At 45.3% G+C, this 18828-nt stretch overlaps 3 protein-coding genes across 8 annotated transcripts in view; 1 reads left to right on the forward strand and 2 right to left on the reverse strand.

The window, feature by feature from the left end:
• The window catches only part of prdm10 (PR domain containing 10), a 10278-nt gene extending 7586 nt beyond the window's left edge, over positions 1 to 2692 (forward strand). Inside the window, exons 18-22 of one of the 2 annotated variants that reach the window (XM_062472522.1) lie at positions 1 to 170; positions 299 to 433; positions 559 to 730; positions 1045 to 1142; positions 1315 to 2692. The exon at positions 1 to 170 is cut by the window's left edge and continues 1 nt beyond it. In XM_062472522.1, the coding sequence (XP_062328506.1) occupies positions 1 to 170; positions 299 to 433; positions 559 to 730; positions 1045 to 1142; positions 1315 to 1488 (749 nt within the window). In that variant the 3' untranslated portion in view covers positions 1489 to 2692. The remainder of the gene's footprint in view (positions 171 to 298; positions 434 to 558; positions 731 to 1044; positions 1143 to 1314) is intronic. The other variant, XM_062472520.1, reaches the window with a different exon arrangement.
• On the reverse strand, positions 1674 to 7668 carry c11h19orf47 (chromosome 11 C19orf47 homolog). 2 transcript variants are annotated; one of them, XM_062472523.1, is made up of 8 exons: positions 7550 to 7668; positions 6620 to 6707; positions 6382 to 6496; positions 6140 to 6221; positions 5887 to 6012; positions 5275 to 5424; positions 4906 to 4979; positions 1674 to 4743 (listed from the first exon to the last, which is right to left on the reverse strand). In XM_062472523.1, exons 1-8 carry the CDS (start codon positions 7584 to 7586, stop codon positions 4198 to 4200), a joined length of 1218 nt encoding a protein of 405 aa, XP_062328507.1. In that variant the 5' UTR covers positions 7587 to 7668; the 3' UTR covers positions 1674 to 4197. The 2 variants fall into 2 exon arrangements, with proteins under 2 accessions (XP_062328507.1, XP_062328508.1); XM_062472524.1 differs by lacking the exon at positions 5275 to 5424.
• Positions 7669 to 9402: 1734 nt separating this feature from the next.
• fosb (FBJ murine osteosarcoma viral oncogene homolog B) lies at positions 9403 to 16350 on the reverse strand. 4 transcript variants are annotated; one of them, XM_062472563.1, is made up of 6 exons: positions 16095 to 16350; positions 15675 to 15862; positions 13822 to 14205; positions 13477 to 13584; positions 12789 to 13130; positions 9403 to 11525 (listed from the first exon to the last, which is right to left on the reverse strand). In XM_062472563.1, exons 1-6 carry the CDS (start codon positions 16156 to 16158, stop codon positions 11472 to 11474), a joined length of 1140 nt encoding a protein of 379 aa, XP_062328547.1. In that variant the 5' UTR covers positions 16159 to 16350; the 3' UTR covers positions 9403 to 11471. The 4 variants fall into 4 exon arrangements, with proteins under 4 accessions (XP_062328547.1, XP_062328546.1, XP_062328545.1 ...); XM_062472562.1 differs by having other exon boundaries at positions 9403 to 13130; positions 15675 to 15832; XM_062472561.1 differs by having other exon boundaries at positions 9403 to 13130; positions 13852 to 14205.
• Positions 16351 to 18828: the final 2478 nt, after the last annotated feature.

Consider the following 18828-nt stretch of genomic DNA (forward strand, 5'->3'; position numbering starts at 1 on the left):
CGACTGACCTGCTGACCCAGGCCATGACAGAGCTGTCCCAGACGCTCACCACAGACTACCGCACGGCCCAGGGAGACTACCAGAGGATCCAGTACATCCCTGTGTCCCAGGCCGGAGGGGGCCTGGCCCAGCCCCAGCACATCCAGCTCCAGGTGGTCCAGGTGGACCCGGTAAGACCCAGAGCTGCTGCTGCGTCTTGTTGACATCCTCTTCGCTCCAACCCGGTCCCTCTCGCTCTCTCTCTCTCGGTCTGCACCCCTGATAGAGCTGCCCTGACGCCCTGTCTCATGTGTCGCAGGCTTCGCCTCACTCCCAGCACTCCACGGTGGATGTGAGTCAGCTGCACGACCCTCACGGCTACAGCCAGCACTCCATCCAGGTGCAGCACATCCAGGTTGCTGAGCCCTCAGGGACTGGTCAAGGAGCCACCCAGGTACACCAGCTCTCTCTCTTTCTGTGAATCAGAACAGCATTTACCTCAGGTATTCTGTTCATGTCAGGAACAGCAGGGAGCACTATAGACACCCACGCTAACCCGTTGATCCCCCGCCCCGCTAGGTGACCGGTCAGCCCCTAAGCCCCGCCTCCCAGCAGGCGTCCCAGGAGCTGAGCCCCGCCCAGCTGACCCCGGTGACCCTGGCCCAGAGCCACACCCTCCAGACTCCCTCCACCCAGCAGGGGGCGGTACAGCACACGTACATCCCTGGGAACTGGAATTATCGAGGCTACCGTGAGTTTCTCCCACCTCCAGGTCTATACAACCCTAAAGTAACTCCCACTGCGGTAAGTTAGGAATAAACAAAAGCTGACCAGCAGAAAGCATGGCCTCATACAGGCTCTCCTACAGACCTGTTACTCAGATGGCTGAGCAGTTAGGGAGTCGGGCTATTAATCAGAAAGTTGTCGGTTTGATTCCCGGCCGGCCTACTTGCCCCAGGGGAATGTTCCTGTACTGACCGTAAGTCGCTCTGGATAAGAGCATCTGCTAAATGACTAAATGTAAGATGGCCTTGTGTTGACCTCTTGTCGTCGTCCTCTCCCCAGCCTCTGAGATCCAGATGATGGCTCTCCCTCACACCCAGTATGTGATCGCTGAGGCCAGCACCCCGGCCACCGGAGTCAACAGCGGCCAGGTGAAGACGGTGAGCGAGGAAAGGCTGTGTCATCCCGTGTGACATGTCGTTGTCATATACAGTATATAAGATGTGTGTTTCATTTACTGGTGTCAGAAAGCTTTTTTTGTTATACCTGCGTGGCATCTAACTGATCCTGATCTGTGTGTGTGCGTGCGTGTGTGTGTGTGTGTGTGTGTAGACTCACTATGTGATTTCAGAGGGCCAGGCTGAACTGGAATCTAAACAGACCCAAAGCTCCACCCAGGGACACACAGAACACCTCGAATCAACCAATCAGCAAGCCCCCACGCAGTACATCATCACCACAACCACCAATGGAAACGCTAGTGAAGTTCACATCACCAAACCCTGACCTCCAGCGATACCTCAGCCCTGTTAATCCTGTAAGGCTGCTTTTGCATGCATCCCATACCAACTCACACACACACACACACACACACATATACAATGCACAAACGCACAGTAAACATACATACATGCACAAACCCGAGTTTGGCTCGACCAGACATATGAGGGTGTTGACTAACTCTGCTTAGATTTATTTATTTATTTTCCAAGTCTCAAATTTATTGTTGATTAGAGACGGAAGGATAAGAGAACGAGTTTTAGTTGGCATTTTTTGGAATCTGAGAACATGTGCATGCCCTGTCACGGGTGTTCCGGACGTCAACAGGAAAACACTGGAAAGCTTTGATCTTTCTAAGATCTGTTTTGAAACCACAGAAGCTGTGAGAGGACGCGCACCCCCTTGTCACTTCCCCCTGCACTGATCAGGTGATCAAATCTCATGGCTGTCCAACACATCAAATCAATGTTTCTCATATGTTGTACTTTGTTCAAACAGTTGAAACTGTTGTACAGTTTTAACTAGGTGATCCTGTGGTGTGTATTTTACACAGGGATTGGTTAATCAGATTCTTTGATAAACTGCAACATGCTTGATTGGAATGAACAATCAAGAACAAGTTTTTTTTTTCTCCTATGAAAGACACCGCCAGGAGCTGGAAGACTACATTTTCTGAACTGAATTGCCATTCATTTTATTACACTTTTACAGGTGTGATGAGCAGATAAGTAGTTGTGGCCAAGAGTGGTGTTTTTTCCCCTAGTCTGGACAGGAATAGTATTTGTTTAACATTCCTAACCTAGACAGTGTTCCACATTCCAATGGAATTTAACAATTCTGAGATGATGCCACTGATCCGAACATTCTGAGAGCCGTAGCCATCGAGCACACAGAGACAACCGTTACGTTACTATTTGAGAATTCTTATCTGATCGCCGTTTGCCAACTCAACACTCTTTTGACAGCTGAACGTTTTCCTTTGTACACAGTGCTTAGCACCAGACCAAGGTAGCTGTGCATCTTCAACACTTAAAGTGAAGATGTCTCCTTATTTATATAAATCAGTCTGTGAGAATGGACTTGTATAATGTAAAATATAGCTGTAATATTAAAGAGTAGAGGTTCCTTGTGTACAGTGATTCCCATATTGTTGCAGGTGGACTTGTCCTGTTGTCCTTGTGTGGAAAAATTAAAAGTATTTTATATCTGTCCAGTGTCTTTGTGTTTAGTCTGCATGTTCTAGCTTTGACTATTAAGATCACTAACCATTCCTCAAAATCGGATATCGGATTGTTTAAAAAAATATTTTTAATGACGCTTTACTGGATCTGAGATGAGGAATCTACTCCCAGATGTTTAGGACACTGGAACATCTCAATAACAGGCATGAAACCAAATGAGTCACAACCTTTCCTCCGTTTTTTTATTCGTAGAAGTACATGTTCCCCAAGAATCCATAATCTGTTGCTTCTTTCCAACAACAAGACTGCACAATGTGTTTTTTCCATTGTCATGATTTCCATTTCCTTAAAATCTGTACAGTGTAGCAAAAGTTCTGTGTTGAATATTAAAAAAGGCAAATAGGCAAAGTCTCAAAGGGACGTATCGAGATGCTGGGTCCTATGGGGTTCTGTACTGGGTTATCTATGACAAACCAGGGACCTCCACACTTGGGAGAGACTTAAGTGTTCCTATCAGGCATAGAAATACATAGTCAGAAAGCAGGGATTGCTGTACAGTAAGTGTATCCTACTAAATCTAAACACTGATTATCTTAACTCAAGCGTGAGGTTGTAGGAAGGTGTGGGGGAGGGGCGTACGGTTGAAGGACTCAGGCAGTGTGTTCTGTGTGTGAGTTTGATCTCGTACTGCAGTTACACGAGCTGTAAGAAACTTCCACTGAGGCTGTGCTATTGCTGTTCTGAGAGCAGTGGTGCATTCAGCGAGGCACATCTATCTTAGCGTACAGTGGAATGATTCCAACCCTAGAAATGATTTATTACATGAGCTTTCTTAACACAACCTTTCTGTGCACAACCGTGGCAAACAGCATCGAGGTCCTAGCAGACGAACTGACCTATTGTCACGTCGACAGCTTGGCTTTATAGAACGAACATGAACTAACGTGATACGCTGAGGTAAACCCCACAACCCTTTTTGATATCAACTTTGGATATGCTCTGTCCTATGTCATCAACATGCGACAATATTTCACCTTCCTGTAGGAGTGGGGAATGGAGCAGCTTAAAACCTTCTGTGAAGGGATATGAGGTACACACAACACTATCTTGGTGGCTTGATGAATGTCATGCCTTAAAATTACGCTATAACTTCACAATAAAACAATTTAGGAATAGTTATGTGGGGTTTACGACGCCCTGTTTAAAAACAGAAGAGAGGGAAAGGTGCCCGCTCTTGCAAATCAGCTGGAGTGTCTGGATATCCTGTCTGAATAATGACTCCTCTGTGTTTCACACTTGACAAGTGGAGAGGCCCAGTAGTCCTGGTAACTACAAACTTCCCTTCAATAAACTGAACTGCAGTCTGACAGCAACTTCTCAATTACGCAGGGCTGTAGTGCCCGTCTGGAAAACCTTAAAAACGGTGAATAACGTGACCCCTTTCATCGTGCCCCCATGTATGCAAGGATGGATATAAAACCAGAAGTTATAAAAACAGTTACAAACTAAGTCTAACCGACGATGTGAGGAGGCCTTAGGTCTTCTTGCTGCCCAGTCTCTTGAAGACACTGACTGACCCGACGTCCATCTGGGCCCCCAGGCAGTCCCCCCCGCCTCCACCTCCTACACTGGAGCTGCTGCTGACCTTGGGGCTGGCCGGGGAGGGCCGGACCTGGGCCTTGGGTCTGGTGCTGGTCACCCGGCTGTCCTGGGTGTCGGTGGGCTGAGGGGAGGCAGGTTCTCCTGGGTGTGTGCTGGGGGGCTTCCCCAGTCTCTGGAGCACACTGAGCTTGGCAGGGGGGAGGCTGTCTGGAGAGGAGGAGGGGGAGGAGGCTGGGGACTCGCAGACGGGCACTTTGAATTTGGCCCCCAGGCGTCGAAGCGTGGTGGGTGCCGGTTTGGGGGTCGCAGGTTTCTTCAGGGAGAGAGTGGGGCCCTTTAGAACACCTGCGTACTGGAGGACTGAACCCTCCCCGTCGCTATCATCCTCCTCCGCATCAACATCCATTTCATCCATGTTGATCTTCTCCTCGTCCTCCTCCTCATCCGCTCTGCCTAGACGGCTAAACACACCTGTGGCCTGTGGAGTGAGGGAGCATGAGCACATGGTCACACCACTGGGACACACACACACATGTCCACACACACACACCTGTGGCCTGTGGAGGGAGCATTAACACAGTCTCACCACCGGGGGACACACACAAATGTACACACAGATATCTAAATGTCAAGGACTCGCCTTGCTGCTGCTAGTGGTCGTGTCTGCCTTGGACTCTGCTCCGAGCCGTTCAAATACAGAGGTCCGTTTCATCCCTTTGGGTGGCAGAGAGAGGAGAGAGAGAAAAAAAAACTGAATTAAAAACAGAACTTTAAAAGCAACGAAGGGCGCCGGACCGTTTGGGTGAGGGATGACTCCCCACAGCAGGAGCAGAAAGCCAGATCCCCAGGCCTTGTTGCAGTTTGGGTTTTAACCGATTCTCCAGGCAGTGTATGGTTGCAGTGTTTGGGGTTACAAGCAGGCAGTGGTTGTGTGTCAGTAGCAAGCAGGTGGGCAGGAAATGGTTGGGGTGAGTGGGCGGGGACGACCAGGCCACTGGGTAAGGCCTACCTTTGGTGTCCTGCTGGGCCAGGATGCGGCGTGTGCGTGCCGTGGTGCCTTTGGGCATGTTGATGATGTACTTGCCTTCCATCTCCGCTGTCACCCGCCGGCGCTTCACCACCGGCACGCCGTTTCCTTCGTCTGCTGCTCGACTTAGGACTGACCACACGGACAGGAGACGGGGTCAGGAGGGGAGACGGGGTCAGGAGGGGAGACGGGGTCAGGAGGGGAGACGGGGTCAGGAGGGGAGACGGGGTCAGAAGAGGAGACGGGGTCAGGAGGGGAGACGGGGTCAGGAGGGGAGACGGGGTCAGGAGGGGAGACGGGGTCAGGAGGGGAGACGGGGTCAGGAGGGGAGACGGGGTCAGGAGGGGAGACGGGGTCAGGAGGGGAGACGGGGTCAGGAGGGGAGACGGGGTCAGAAGAGGAGACGGGGTCAGAAGAGGAGACGGGGTCAGAAGGGGAGACGGGGTCAGGAGGGGAGACGGGGTCAGGAGGGGAGACGGGGTCAGAAGAGGAGACGGAGTCAGGAGGGGAGATGGGGTCAGAAGAGGAAGGGTTAGACAGGGGGGAGGAGACAGAGAGAGGGGGGTGAGCAAGGCAGACGACCAGGGTAACTACCTGCTTTGCTACTCTTGCTGGCCTGTTTGTTGGACACCGTCACGGAGAGGCGGTTGTCAGGACGACGGGCTGGAGTGCCAGGCGGGGATTCTCGGCTCAAGGCGTTGGCAATCATCCGTGTGGCAGCTGAGAAGAGTGATGGAAAGGCCAAGTTGGGACGGGGAAATACAACCTCATTCTAATGGCACTCATAGTTTCTATATGGACATATAGTTTGAGATTTAACGTCGAGTCGGCAGTAGTTAATGCTCACGGGTATTGGCAGTTCTTCGGAGTTCGGCCTTAACACTGGTCTGTCCTGAGCTGATTGCCTCGGTGGCCATCTTGCACATATCCTTGAGATTACAAGAGAAGAAGATTTGAGGTCGTTTTAGAGCTGCTGCTGTCAGGCCTAGACATTTTTTTTAAGGCGCCAACGTGTTTTAATAAAGTCCTGCAAGTGAAATCAGAGCGTGCGAGGTGACCTGCAGCATTACATCCCCTGTCAGAACTCACCTGTCTGTAGACTTGTTTGGCATGTTTAAGGATGGCGATGATGTCACCGATGACTGTGATTCCGAGGTCCATCATGATCTCCTTACTCAGGTCCATCAGCATGTTTTTCTGGATCCTGCAGGTAAGAGGGGAGGATCAATATTCCCCTGTTCGAGAACCTTAAGACGGATGTCCAACACTGGATGTGTTCCGTAAAAGGTCCTACATGTAGTGTATTTAACTTGGTGCTATACATTACCTGTTGTCCACAAAAGACACTGCATAGTTAACAGCCAGGCCAGCCGGGATACCAGCATCTATAAAAAACTGGATCCATTCTGAGGTGGCTGTTAATACAAGAAAACACAGTACAGCACAGTTGAAACTTAACTTCCTGATACCATCCAGATACAATGATCCATAGCCCAGAGGAAAATGGCATGGGTAGGCCTTATTCCTCAGAGACAGCACGCGGAAGGCAGACAACAGATGCTTTACCCGGCCAGCTGGGTGGGATATTTATAAAACCATGATGGAAAGTCTTACTGCACTAGTGAAATTCCACGGGCGGTTGAGAGCGACAGCCCGAACAATTAACTTCGGCTGGTGGGTTGTTTTAATGTTGACTAGACCATCAAAGTTGACGAGATCGTCGTAAATAGGACTAATTGTTCGTTAACCCCGAACGTCCACCCACCAAGCTGAGTCATAGATTTGCTAGAGTTCCATCATACTTTAATTGAGACACATTCATGGTGTGGTGGTGCACGTTCATTCATTTTGTTAGAGAGATGCTAACCTAGTGCTAGCAACATGTTCCAGTAGCTGCCTCGCTAACAAATGTAGCTACCTAACATAACTATGTTATCCTCCCAAAACATAAATTTGCACTATTGTTGCAATTCGCCCAAAGTACTATTACTACTAGTATTGTTTTGAAAAATGAATCTAGTCCATCGTAAAGCTACAGTTAGCAAGCCAGCTAGCTAGCTAGCTTCCTAGTAGGAGGAAAAAAGCCGCTGGCTGCTAACACGGTTATCATTTTTCGCCTGAAAACCATTGAGCATGGATACACATTAAACAAGAATCCTGAATATGCGTATATAAATATGAGTTATAAAATAAATCGTGATAAACAATGCCAAATCAAGGCAACTTTACACGCTATCAGGGCTACCAAATCACTGACCTGTTGTAACGGACGCCATGTTTATTGACAGCTGCATCCGGCTCTACCGGAAGCCCTGCCAACAATCGGGACGTGGAGTTGGCCGCTAGAGTGCAGCACAAGCCAAACTGATATTTTTTCAAAGCCATCTGTTCAAATGGAGAACCCATATTCTAGTATACACAAGTATAGGGTCCGTCAGAATAATGCATAAACACAAACACACTATCACAATGTTCACGAATTGCTGCTGTTTAATGAGTGCATGTTCTCTTCATTAAATTGTAAATTAGTTTACTGTTTTAGAAGGGAAGGCTTGCCCTCTGAGCCTTTACACACAGTAAATCTACAGAGACGAAACCCCCCGCTATCAAATCAAACAGAGAAAGGAAAGGAAGATTTCGACCGAAGCAGCGAAATGACAAGATATTGTTGTTTAATCTGGTCGAAAAGTTGAAAAAATAGAGGAACAGGGTAAAGCAACATGGCTTGTAGGACACGTCATTGGTTCATCTGGTCCAGAAAAAACAGCCACCCATCATCATGTTTTAAGTTGGATAGAAAATCAATCAATCAGAAACTGATGAACGAGAAGAAAGATATAAAACAGTAAACCAATTACAGTATCCACACATAAGCACTGACCAAAGGCATAAGTTAACAAAACAACTTCATTACCTAATTTGAGTTGAAACCTATAGGATTTTACGTGGTGTTTTAAACTGTAGGCTATTCTCTCCTTGACCTTTATAAACTTAGAATGTCTCGACAGAAGTATAAATCCATGTTAATAAATTATTTCTACTTTGAAATCTCACAGAAGTGCAACTTTTTGTTACATAAACAGGTTTACTGTCACACACATAGTTTGTTTTTTATGAAACGCATTAGGATTAGAGATCAATGGTGCTTTTTGTTAGACGAAAGTGTCACCACACAACAGCAACATGTCACAAACCATGAAAGTATACGTATAATAAGTGCATCTGAAGTTCTCCAAAATAACCTGCACTTAATTTTGCTGTGATCGTGTAAATGAATCTCAGTAAGCAAAACACATGATCACACTGGAAACATCCAGAGTTTCTGTAAAGTTGTGCTGAGAGATTCAGCCTGGGCATGAGCCAGCTCTTCAGATGATCTGCTACATGTACTGTATATCCAAGAGGATATCTGTATTGCATTTCATATCTTCACTATACTTCAAAATCAAGAGTCTGTTCTCTATTTTGATAGAGAACAGACCAGCACGTCAGACCTACTTGACACGCACTGTGTTCTGTTTAGTCACACATTTGTTTGTCATTTGAACAAGCAATGAGTCAATTATTAATTGTATTAAAGCATCAGAATTAGGGTCACTTGGTCAATATTCATAATCTCTCCCTCTGCCATCCTGGCTGTTCGTGTCTGAGTCCTATTCAGTCTAAAACTGTTTCTGCATCTCAGTGTAGGATGCTAACAACTTCTCTGGGACTTCCAGAGTGCTAAATTGATGTTCCAGATATCAGGACTCTTTCTACATGACATACATGGTTTTTCGAAAACAATCCATACCCCCAAACAGAGAAGAAATGTAATTGCTGTTGTCTAACTAACAGATTTGTTCAGGCAGAATATGTCCCATTGACATGGCCCCAATGCTGATACCATATACTTTGTGAAAACGCCATAAGAAATATCCTTTAAATAGCACCACAAAACTCATCTGTATGTGACAATTTCTCTATGCTTCAGTACTTAATATATATATCAACATGTCAATTATGCTTTTTCAAGCAAACAAATTAGTAGTACAAGTACAAGATCAGATGAGGTCTGTCCCTAGTTTGACTGACAGAGAACTGCATTTCATTTGACTTCTGTTCTTTAGATGTGTGCATACAACTTTAATTCATTATCCAAATCTTATACATTTATACAAATATATACATGTATATTCTTAATGTTAAGAGTGTTTTATTCAAAATCTTGTTTTAATCTATAGCATACACCTCCTGTTCTTGTCAAACAGCACTTTGATGAGTGAAAATGCACACTCCGAAATAAAACAAATCTCAAATTAACATTGAATTTATGCATTTCGAATCCTTGATACTTTAATGTCCATTTATCACATCATACCACATTCCTCACGTTGGCTCTGATGAGTATTTACGAAATCATTGGAGGAAATGACTCTGGGACAGACCTCACAGGAAAGAAAACAAAAAACAGGCCATTGTAAAAAGCAAAGGCAACAGCACCACGTCATTGATTTCATCATACAAACGTCCGGCATTACAAAGAATGTGTTGGATATATTCCTGGATAATGTGCTTTATATATAAAACATATAAATACACATGAGCACAGGCGATGAGATTGCGCTTCATGTTTGGGGAAAGCCGGAGTATTTTATTATAGTTAATGGTTCTTTTAGAAAAATATCAATTTTAAAATGTCAACAAGCTCACCTCGTATTCTTCATTGTCAAAAATATCCCATTTATATTTTGCAAACATTCATACTTTACAATCATGGTACATACACGTAGCCTATACATACGCTTTCTTTATATAATGTATATATGCATATAGGCTTTTATGTATTTTGACACATAAGTATTTTTCATAGTGCACAACATGCTTCTGAAGTTGCCAAACCAGAAGATAAAACATAAAATAATACAATTTTAGTTACACTGCAATAACAATAGTAACAGTTACAGGGAGCTATTCCCTATATAAAAAATACAAATGAATGAACATTTGTTTGGCAACAACAGTACGGGTAAGAGTTGAGGACAAAGCAGTAACCAAAACAATATTACAAATTACACTCTGAAAAACAAATTTTCAAACAAATTCACAGGCAAATGGAGAACACACATCCTTAATACATAATCTCATATTGTATCTTGTCTTCCAAATAATTTTTATTGTGCTCACTTTCATTATATTAACCTCTATAAAGAAAGAAAGAAATGGGCCAGGTGACTTTGAGTGGACACACTCACAATAAACGTGCCCCCCAGACCTCTAGTCCTCTAAGGGGAGGATACTAGGGAGAGCACAAGAGACCACCTGACCCAACGCTTAGAGGCAGTATGAACATCCCTAACATGTTTCTCTGTTTCAGATTAACACCTAGGTTCACATCTTATGATCTACAGAGCTAACAGACCGATCTGTCAGTCTGAAAGAAAAAGGCTCTTGGTCAAACCAATATTCACCTCTTTTAAGTTTTTTTTTTCTTCAATCCAACAAGGTTTTTTGTTTTAGCTGTCAAAGGTAACACTTACACTGTACATATAACCAAACAACAACGGAAAATACTTTGTGATAACAGAAGTGTTTATAACATTGTTCAAGCTGTAACTGGACATTGATAGACTTACAAGCGATGTTGTGATTATGGGGGTGGTCCTGGGGCAATGAGGCTTGGCGGTTGGGAGATCGGTATCACACAGGCTAAGAGTAAGAGGTGTCCCATCCACACAGTTGGCAAGAGCAGGATTTCTTTTTTTGCTTGGTATAATGTTCAGAGCTCCATGGTCAGGCCCCAAAAGGGAATTCTCCACACTCTCTGCCTGAGAGTTAGACACTCTCACTGGGTCTCTTTGCCTCAGCATAGCCTCTTTACTCCCTCCCTCACTGGTTCCATTCTCAACTCACCATCACATTACAGGTTCCCTCTCACCACCAACTTTTTAACATCAATGGCTCAGGAAGAGAAAGAACAGAGTGGCATCTGCCCTGAATTTGTGGTTTTTAGTTTCGTTTAACATTTTCTCCTAACATTTGTAGGTGCATGTGTGCGTAATGGACGTTCCTTCTTGGTTTTGTTTTAAAGATCTGCTTTCAGTGAAACACTTCAAGGCTCCTCTGTAGGGGGGTGCGTCCGTTTGTAGGGGGGGGGGGGGACGGGACGGGACGAGGGGGCGTGTGAGGTGGGCTGGCACTCAGTCAAGGTCCCAGGGGCTGGTGGGTGTCCTCGGGCTCTCAGGGGTCGAAGACTTCAGAGAGAGGGACACATAAAAAAAAGAGGAGAGAAACAGATATGGGGAGATGGACGAGGAGTTGGCACGAGAAGTCAGGAAAAAGAGAGAGACTCGAGCGAGATAGCCCGGTCTGCACAGAGCAGGCTCTACTTTCCAAGTCCCAGCCAATGAAGAAGCGGGAGGAGCCGAGGGGATGAGGAGGGAGGGGTGAGCAACAGACCCCCCAAAAAGACCCCAAACCAAGACTTTCTTCTTCTCTTATTCAGCTTGCACAATCACATTCAGCATGAAGAGAAGGATGGGAAAGATGAGAGCAGGGGCAGTGAGGGAGGGATGACCAACAGGGGGAACGAGGGGAGGATAAATCTGCTTGTGAGATAACGGGGTGAGCGTGACCATTTACTATATGTACTGTACACATACATTAAAAGACGTTAAAATATTCATTGTGAATGAATCTGGGTATTCAGTCAGAGGATTTTTTTATCAATCGACTGACCGTTCAGAGCCCAGGCTTTGTGACTCAATTTGAATTCACTTAAAATTTGTATTCGGGCAATATATAGTTGGGACTTCATAAGAACCACAAGTCAATATGGATGCTCTAAATTCAAAATGGTTGACACTGGTCTGATTTCAAGTTTTGTCTGTGTGTCTCAACATGTATGCATAGGCCAATTCAATGTTCTGTGAGAGACATTTTTGCATTCTGACGGACAAGAAGGTGTTTGTCAAATGTTCTGCCTCAACCTCTGGTGTAGGTTTGTGTGTCTGGTGTTTGTATTCGGGAAATATATAGTTGGGACTTCATAAGAACCACAAGTCAATATGGATGCTCTAAATTCAAAATGGTTGACACTGGTCTGATTTCAAGTTTTGTCTGTGTGTCTCAACATGTATGCATAGGCCAATTCAATGTTCTGTGAGAGACATTTTTGCATTCTGACGGACAAGAAGGTGTTTGTCAAATGTTCTGCCTCAACCTCTGGTGTAGGTTTGTGTGTCTGGTGTGTGCATGTCTGTGTCGGTCAGTCAGAGCGCCAGCAGCGAAGGCGAGTTCAGAGAATCGGATGACTGCTCGCTGCTGCTGTTCCTCTGGTTAGCGCTGACCCCGCAGGCTCCCTCTGGGTAGGTGAACACAAATGAGGATGTGTATGAGTGGTTGTAGCTGCCGGCGGACGCACCACCACGGTTAACACCACCACCGTCACCGTCCACCAGGCACGGCCCGCCCGGCGCCGGCTCGCTCGAGCCATAGAAAGAACTAGAAAAGGCTACCTCCTGCATCATCCCAGGCTGCTGGAGCTGCGGCTGAACTTGCTGCTGAGGCTGCGGCTGAACTTGCTGCTGAGGCTGCGAGGAGGAAGGGTGCGAGGAGTAGGCTGGAGGCAGGTAGAAAGTGTCCTCCTTCACAGTCAAGCCCAGGATGGAGACTGGCTGTAGAGCCTGGGGAGGGAGCTGGGATGGGGCCGGGGGGAGCTGAGCCTGCTGCTCCTGGTAGGGGATCTTACAGCCGGGCTGGTGGGCCACCAGGACAAACTCCAAGCGCTCTTTCTCCTTGTGCAACTCTGAGATCTCTGCCTCCAGTTCTGCTTTCTCCTCTTCGAGAATGTCGGTCTCCTGAGAGAATAAAGGAGGGGGGGAGAGGGGGGGGGAGAGAAGGGGGAGAGAGGGAGCGAGTGTGAGGGTGGCATGGTGACATACATAAACGTGTTCACGTGTTCTAATTATGAGTGGTGGATGTATCTTTATCTCGCCAGAAATAGTAGAGATAGATCCTTACACAAAGACTGTTTGATTAAACAGTAATTACAGCAGGTTATTGCAAAAAACTATAATCACCATGAGAACAACTACGGTTTGCCTTAAATAACACACCATGTTACTACTGCTCACACCTAGTCATTATTAACCAGCAAGCATACTATGTTAGTCAGTCTGACAGCTCTACGACGGCCAAGCTCACCGACTGCAGTCTGTCGGTGAGTTCACGCCGTCGGTTCCGACACTTGGCAGCAGCTAGCTTGTTCCTCTCACGGCGGACACGCCTCTTCTCTTCCTCCTCAGGTGTCAGCTGGAGCGAGGGGGAAACATTTGGTTCAGATAAGTCATTTTATATTAAACTTGTAATGGAAGTCAACTGGCTCAAGGTGGCCAAATGTATACAGCTCCTTATTTCATGTTTATGTGTGTCATGTCATACTGGATGTAGGATAAATATGCTAGATGTAGAGCTCTTGCAGCATGTGTGTTAAAAGTATGTTGATTAACAAACGCACACAAAGATAGACGCACTTGGACACACACTTACAAACACACCAACATCTCCATCGTCACTCACAGACTCTTCCCTTGTGCGCCGGCTGCGGGTCCTAGACTGGCGTACGGGGCCCGGGGCTGACCCCGGGGTGACGCACCTAGGGGGAGTGAACCCAGACCCAACCGAGTAGCTGGTTCCAGGCAGGTCATAGGGGTCGACCAGGGACCCAGGCTGGGTCATGGTGGAGGTCCCTGTACCACTCTGCCCAGAGGCCTGGGAAGAGATGAGCGTTGGCTGCACCATCCACTGCAGGTCCTGGCTGGTGGTGATGGCTGTGACTGTGGGCACAAAGGAGCCAGGCATCTCCACTCCTCCAATGCTGCCCCCGGGCCCACTGCCCACTCCCCCAACACCGCCTCCAGTGGACACGCAATCCTGGAACATAGAGAGACGGTGGTTAACAACCTGTTCCACAAACTAACAGAGACACTACAGACAGAGGGCTGCTTCCACTACACCATAACTGTGTAATGGTGTGCCTTGGTATGGGATAGGTCATTTTATCATGTCTGAATAGGGATTTTATCATGAGAAATTATAATAAATATATTGAAAAATATCAAGACACAAACTTAATGGTGGCAGTCTAATATATTTTCAGCTTGCCTGCAAACATTCTCTAGAAGTATAAAAAGGATACCTTATGGAAACCATATGCGTTTCTTAATCAGTAGCATTTACAATTGGATTAATGGGAGTCAGATGGCTGAGCGGTTAGGGAATTGGGCTAGTAATCAGAAGGTTGCCGGTTCGATTCCTCGTCGTTCCAAATGATGTTGTGTACTTGGGAAAGGCACTTCACCTTACTTGCCTCGGGGGAGAATGTCCCTGTACTTACTGTAAGTCGCTCTGGATAAGAGCGTCTGCTAAATGACTAAATGTAAATGTAATGGATTAAGGGACATAAAGTGAGAGCTACTATATCCAACAATGCTACACAACAGGTGACTATAAATAACTGCACCCCACGTTTTAGTGGAGCAAAATAGAGGTAGGAACTCAAGTCTGTCTCCGGTGTCTTCTTTAATTAGAATTGAGGCGGGGAGTGATGCCACAGCGAGTTCGGAGTTTCATTAATATTTATATCAAAGGCAGGAGGACATGTAGCTTTGAAACATCCAGCTAAACCAATCAACACTCTCGAATGGGTTCACCCTCCTCCTTCCTCCTCCCCCGTCACACCCCCGGTGTTCCCCTTAGCAACGCGACGTAACACTCCAAAATAGAACGCATTTACGTCACGCCGAGGCATGAGAAGAGCGAGCGTGGAGAAAAGCGACGAAAGGCGGAGCTTTGTGTGCGTACGTAGGAGAGTTCCAAAGCTTTGTCATCCGTTGCGCGGCGTGCTGTAAACCTACCACGTTGCTACCTTTCTGAGTCAGAGTGTGCCGGCCGGCAAGCCTTTCTACAATTTAATTCTAGTATCCACTGGAACATTCAAGGACGGCAGAAATGTGGCATTCACTGGCAACACATCGTTCGTATAATTCATGAGACATGAGGAGGTTATCAAGACCGGGCTTCCCTTTCTAGACAATGATGTTACATAACACTTTTGCATATATTGTATGTTTCTTGAAAGACAAAATACACTTGCAAACTATACATGCAAACTATACATGCAATAGAATATCACTGCACTCTAATTTGTTAATCAACAGAAAACGACACGTTGCTGTATTACGTTAACATGCAACCTGATATGCAGTATGTGTATTTTCCCCTTAAAATACAGTAGCGTTTTATGTCAAATATACGTATGAGTTCAAACTATGCAGAGGCTAAATGCGGTTGGATGATGTGGATCGCTGTCGCTGTTTTCTCAGTGCTCACGTGAGACTCACCTGTGGGGCACTGGTGGTCGGCGGGCTCCCGAAGGAGTCCACTGATGAAAGGTACTGAGACTCAATAGATGGAGACGAACTTCCAGGGGAACCGGTATCAAGGTCACCTGGAAACCCTTGGTACATCTCCCCAACGGGGCCGAGAGAGACCGAGAAACCTACAGTTCCCGGAAAAAGCGTGGTGTCACCTGTATTGGTAGTTCACAGGCGGGAGGCAATGGAAAGTGGAGAGGCAGTTGAAAGTTTGCTGTTCGTCGTTGAAACTGGTTCTATTCTACCTAACGCATGCAAGGCATTGCAAGGGTTTAGTTGGGAAAGCATTTCAAATGTATTACGTTGTACGTTTTTCATATCAGCGGTTTAGCATATATGTCCTAACTATGCATTAAATACGCATACACACGAAGAAAATGTGTTTACCGTTATTGGTTTTCTTGTTGTGCTCCGAAAAGATGCTCTTGGTCTCTTTCCAAAAAAGTTGCATTAAGGCAGTCCAGTTCCCTTCTGAGGGAAAGTATTCTTACGTTCCAGATTGTTACAAACTCATTGGTCCAACGTTATATCCGCAAAGCTAACGCTTTATCCGTTTGTCAAATTTACGATCATATATCCATGTCCGAAACAAGTCGGCTGTTTGTAAACCTGGCAATGTTATAGTTTCTCACTGTAGAATAGCGAATCTTGTCTTATGAATGAGAAGCGCTAGTAAGTCCCGCCTTGGGGTTCCGCTGACGTAGGTGCCCATATATGGAGCGGTGTTTTTGTTTAGTACTGTAGCCTTGGTGATGACGATGGAGGGATTCCCTTACCTCTCCCACATAAATTGTTCTATACTCGGGGACGGTTAATAATACATTTTACTATCAAACACTGGATATTTCTGTTAAATAATCTACATTGAGAATTTAAAGTAAATTAAATATAAATAAATTATAGACTGACAGAACACCAATCACAAAACTCTCACCGGACGGTCCCAATCTGTGGGCCTATTTATATTTCGAATGTACTGAACTATTCGTAATACAAGGGAATGAAAACTTAGATATCTGTTCAAGACAAGAGTCAAAGTGTGACTGGATCGCTATTTTAGGTCATTCCATGTCCTTTGTATAATTCTTCAGGAATGTCTGTCTGTCAGATACTCTCTTGAGGAAGGAATCCCGTCAAAGAGGGAGAGGAAATCCTCTTCAGTAAACTTTCTCACGGACACGCCCTATTGAGTTCCCTTTTGCTGAGATGCAGTTCGTGCAAGCCCACTTTAGGAACGTTTGGAAGTCACGGTATGTAAACAGTTTGTAGGCTGGCCTTAATGTTACGTAGCCTATCTATGATTTATTTGTCAGCCCATGATGCTGGAGTTTTATTTGGCCATGTAATAGTTAGATGTGTATTGAATATTTAAATACCATAGCCTAAGGCCTAGGCAGTTCATGTGTTTGCCCAATACTGAACTCTGTCAGAACACGGCAGCATGAGTATTTTTCTTCAATATGATGTGCAAATCTTAGAGGGCGTTGCTGGTCAATGATTCTGTTGTCACTTTTCGTAAGGTCTCAAAATAACAAGACTTAGCCTATTCTTTATTCTACCCCCTCCAAAACGTTTACCAGAAAATATGTAAACAGCTTGAGAAGCAGCATTCCAACATGGACAGTGGGCAGCAATGACGGAATTCGTCGCAGTTCTGCTGTCACTGCAAACATTATCCTTTCGAATTCGAACAGAAAAATGATTCATTGAAATAGCCAACCTCTACGTTGCCTAGGCTAATTGGCAGAGGGGAGGTGAGGGGGCTAAAGACAGATAATATGCGGGGAAATGGGATGGTTGAATCATGAATTAAAGTTATTTGAGATGTTGCAAAATGTCATGGGGCGGGTACACTGATGTCTAACAACAATTAGTCAGCGATACAACGTCACCAACGAGGATAGACGGAACTGTCTGCAACTTCTGTTGTGCTCAATCGAGATGAGTAATCCGGACATCCAAGAGTATCTTAGGTTCATTTACTGGATCCCACACGCGTAAAGGGTTTTATCCAACAGATAAACACTGGTGTGGTGGATGCATTAACTTTGACTACGTATGCTTAATATTCGATCATACGCACAATCGAAGTCAGACATGGAAATATTGCAGTACACGATCATTTAGCTACAAACTGTGAAATACTGACATTCACAAGCAGTTATCCCAAACACCGCCCATTCCTATACTTTTTCTGTGTACTTTGGGCGGCAATCTTAAAACGTTTTGCTCGACTAAACAATGATTAGAGTACCGAACATAAAAATGAATCTACAGTAAGTGGGACCATGTGCTACCTCTCCTAGCCACGAGTCTGCTGCATGTGTATACAGCGTTTAGTTGCCTTGGATACGCCGTTTTATCTCTGACGTAAGGACGTAAGTTGGTCTTTTTTTGTTTTTGTTGCATAGCAACTGGGCTCCATGGCAACTAGTTTTGAGTGACATGGCAAAGCAGTATCAACAAAACAGAAAGAATAGCGAGTGTCTGGCCTTAGAAATGGTTTGGATTCCTTTTTAGAAGGAGAACAAATGTTGCTCCAAATGTAACGCATTTTTTTTAAATCATGATTACGCAAGTTTATAATTGTAAGCATAGTGTAGGTAGCTCGTTTTTTAAACACAAGAAGTATAGTCTAGTTTTCTATCTAGACACTTTAAACTAGCAAGCTGGCTAGATAGCTAGACTACTACTACTGCTACTACTACTACGAGCCATGAAACTAGCCTAGCTACTGTAGCAGGTAGTCTAGCTATATCAAGTTAAGTTCAGTTTACTATTATTGTGCGAAACGTATGCTACTGTACTATTTGGCGAAAACAATTAGCGAATGCACACGAAAATGTATTGCATTGGTGTCGATAAGAATACAAATTCGTTCTTTTATTATAAATGCCCTCCAGTATATTGCTAGATTCGCACAATAATATACATTTACTAAACACGTGCGAAATGAATGGTATCGTTACAGATAACATTTGCTACAAACATCTAGGCTACTTGCAGAGAACACACAATAACATCTTCAAATAACTAGCCTAGATCCTCAGGTGACCAACTAAGAAACTTAATGGCACTAAGTGTAAAATGCATTACGTTAAATCTGCCTTTAAGTCAACAC

Source organism: Osmerus eperlanus, chromosome 11 (genome assembly GCF_963692335.1).
Source record: "Osmerus eperlanus chromosome 11, fOsmEpe2.1, whole genome shotgun sequence".
NCBI classification, from domain to species: Eukaryota; Metazoa; Chordata; class Actinopteri; order Osmeriformes; family Osmeridae; genus Osmerus; species Osmerus eperlanus.

Coding starts and splice junctions, on each gene's coding strand:
- fosb (XM_062472560.1), bottom strand. CDS start 16,158: ATGCAACTTTTTTGGAAAGAGACCAAGAGCATCTTTTCGGAGCACAAC. Junction 15,863..16,094: donor CAACAAGAAAACCAATAACG/GTAAACACATTT, acceptor CTACCAATACAG/GTGACACCACGCTTTTTCCG. Junction 13,585..13,821: donor ATGGAGATGTTGGTGTGTTT/GTAAGTGTGTGT, acceptor CCCTCGCTCCAG/CTGACACCTGAGGAGGAAGA.
- c11h19orf47 (XM_062472523.1), bottom strand. CDS start 7,586: ATGCAGCTGTCAATAAACATGGCGTCCGTTACAACAG. Junction 6,497..6,619: donor GTGTCTTTTGTGGACAACAG/GTAATGTATAGC, acceptor TCTTACCTGCAG/GATCCAGAAAAACATGCTGA. Junction 4,980..5,274: donor GGCCCAGCAGGACACCAAAG/GTAGGCCTTACC, acceptor TGCCACCCAAAG/GGATGAAACGGACCTCTGTA.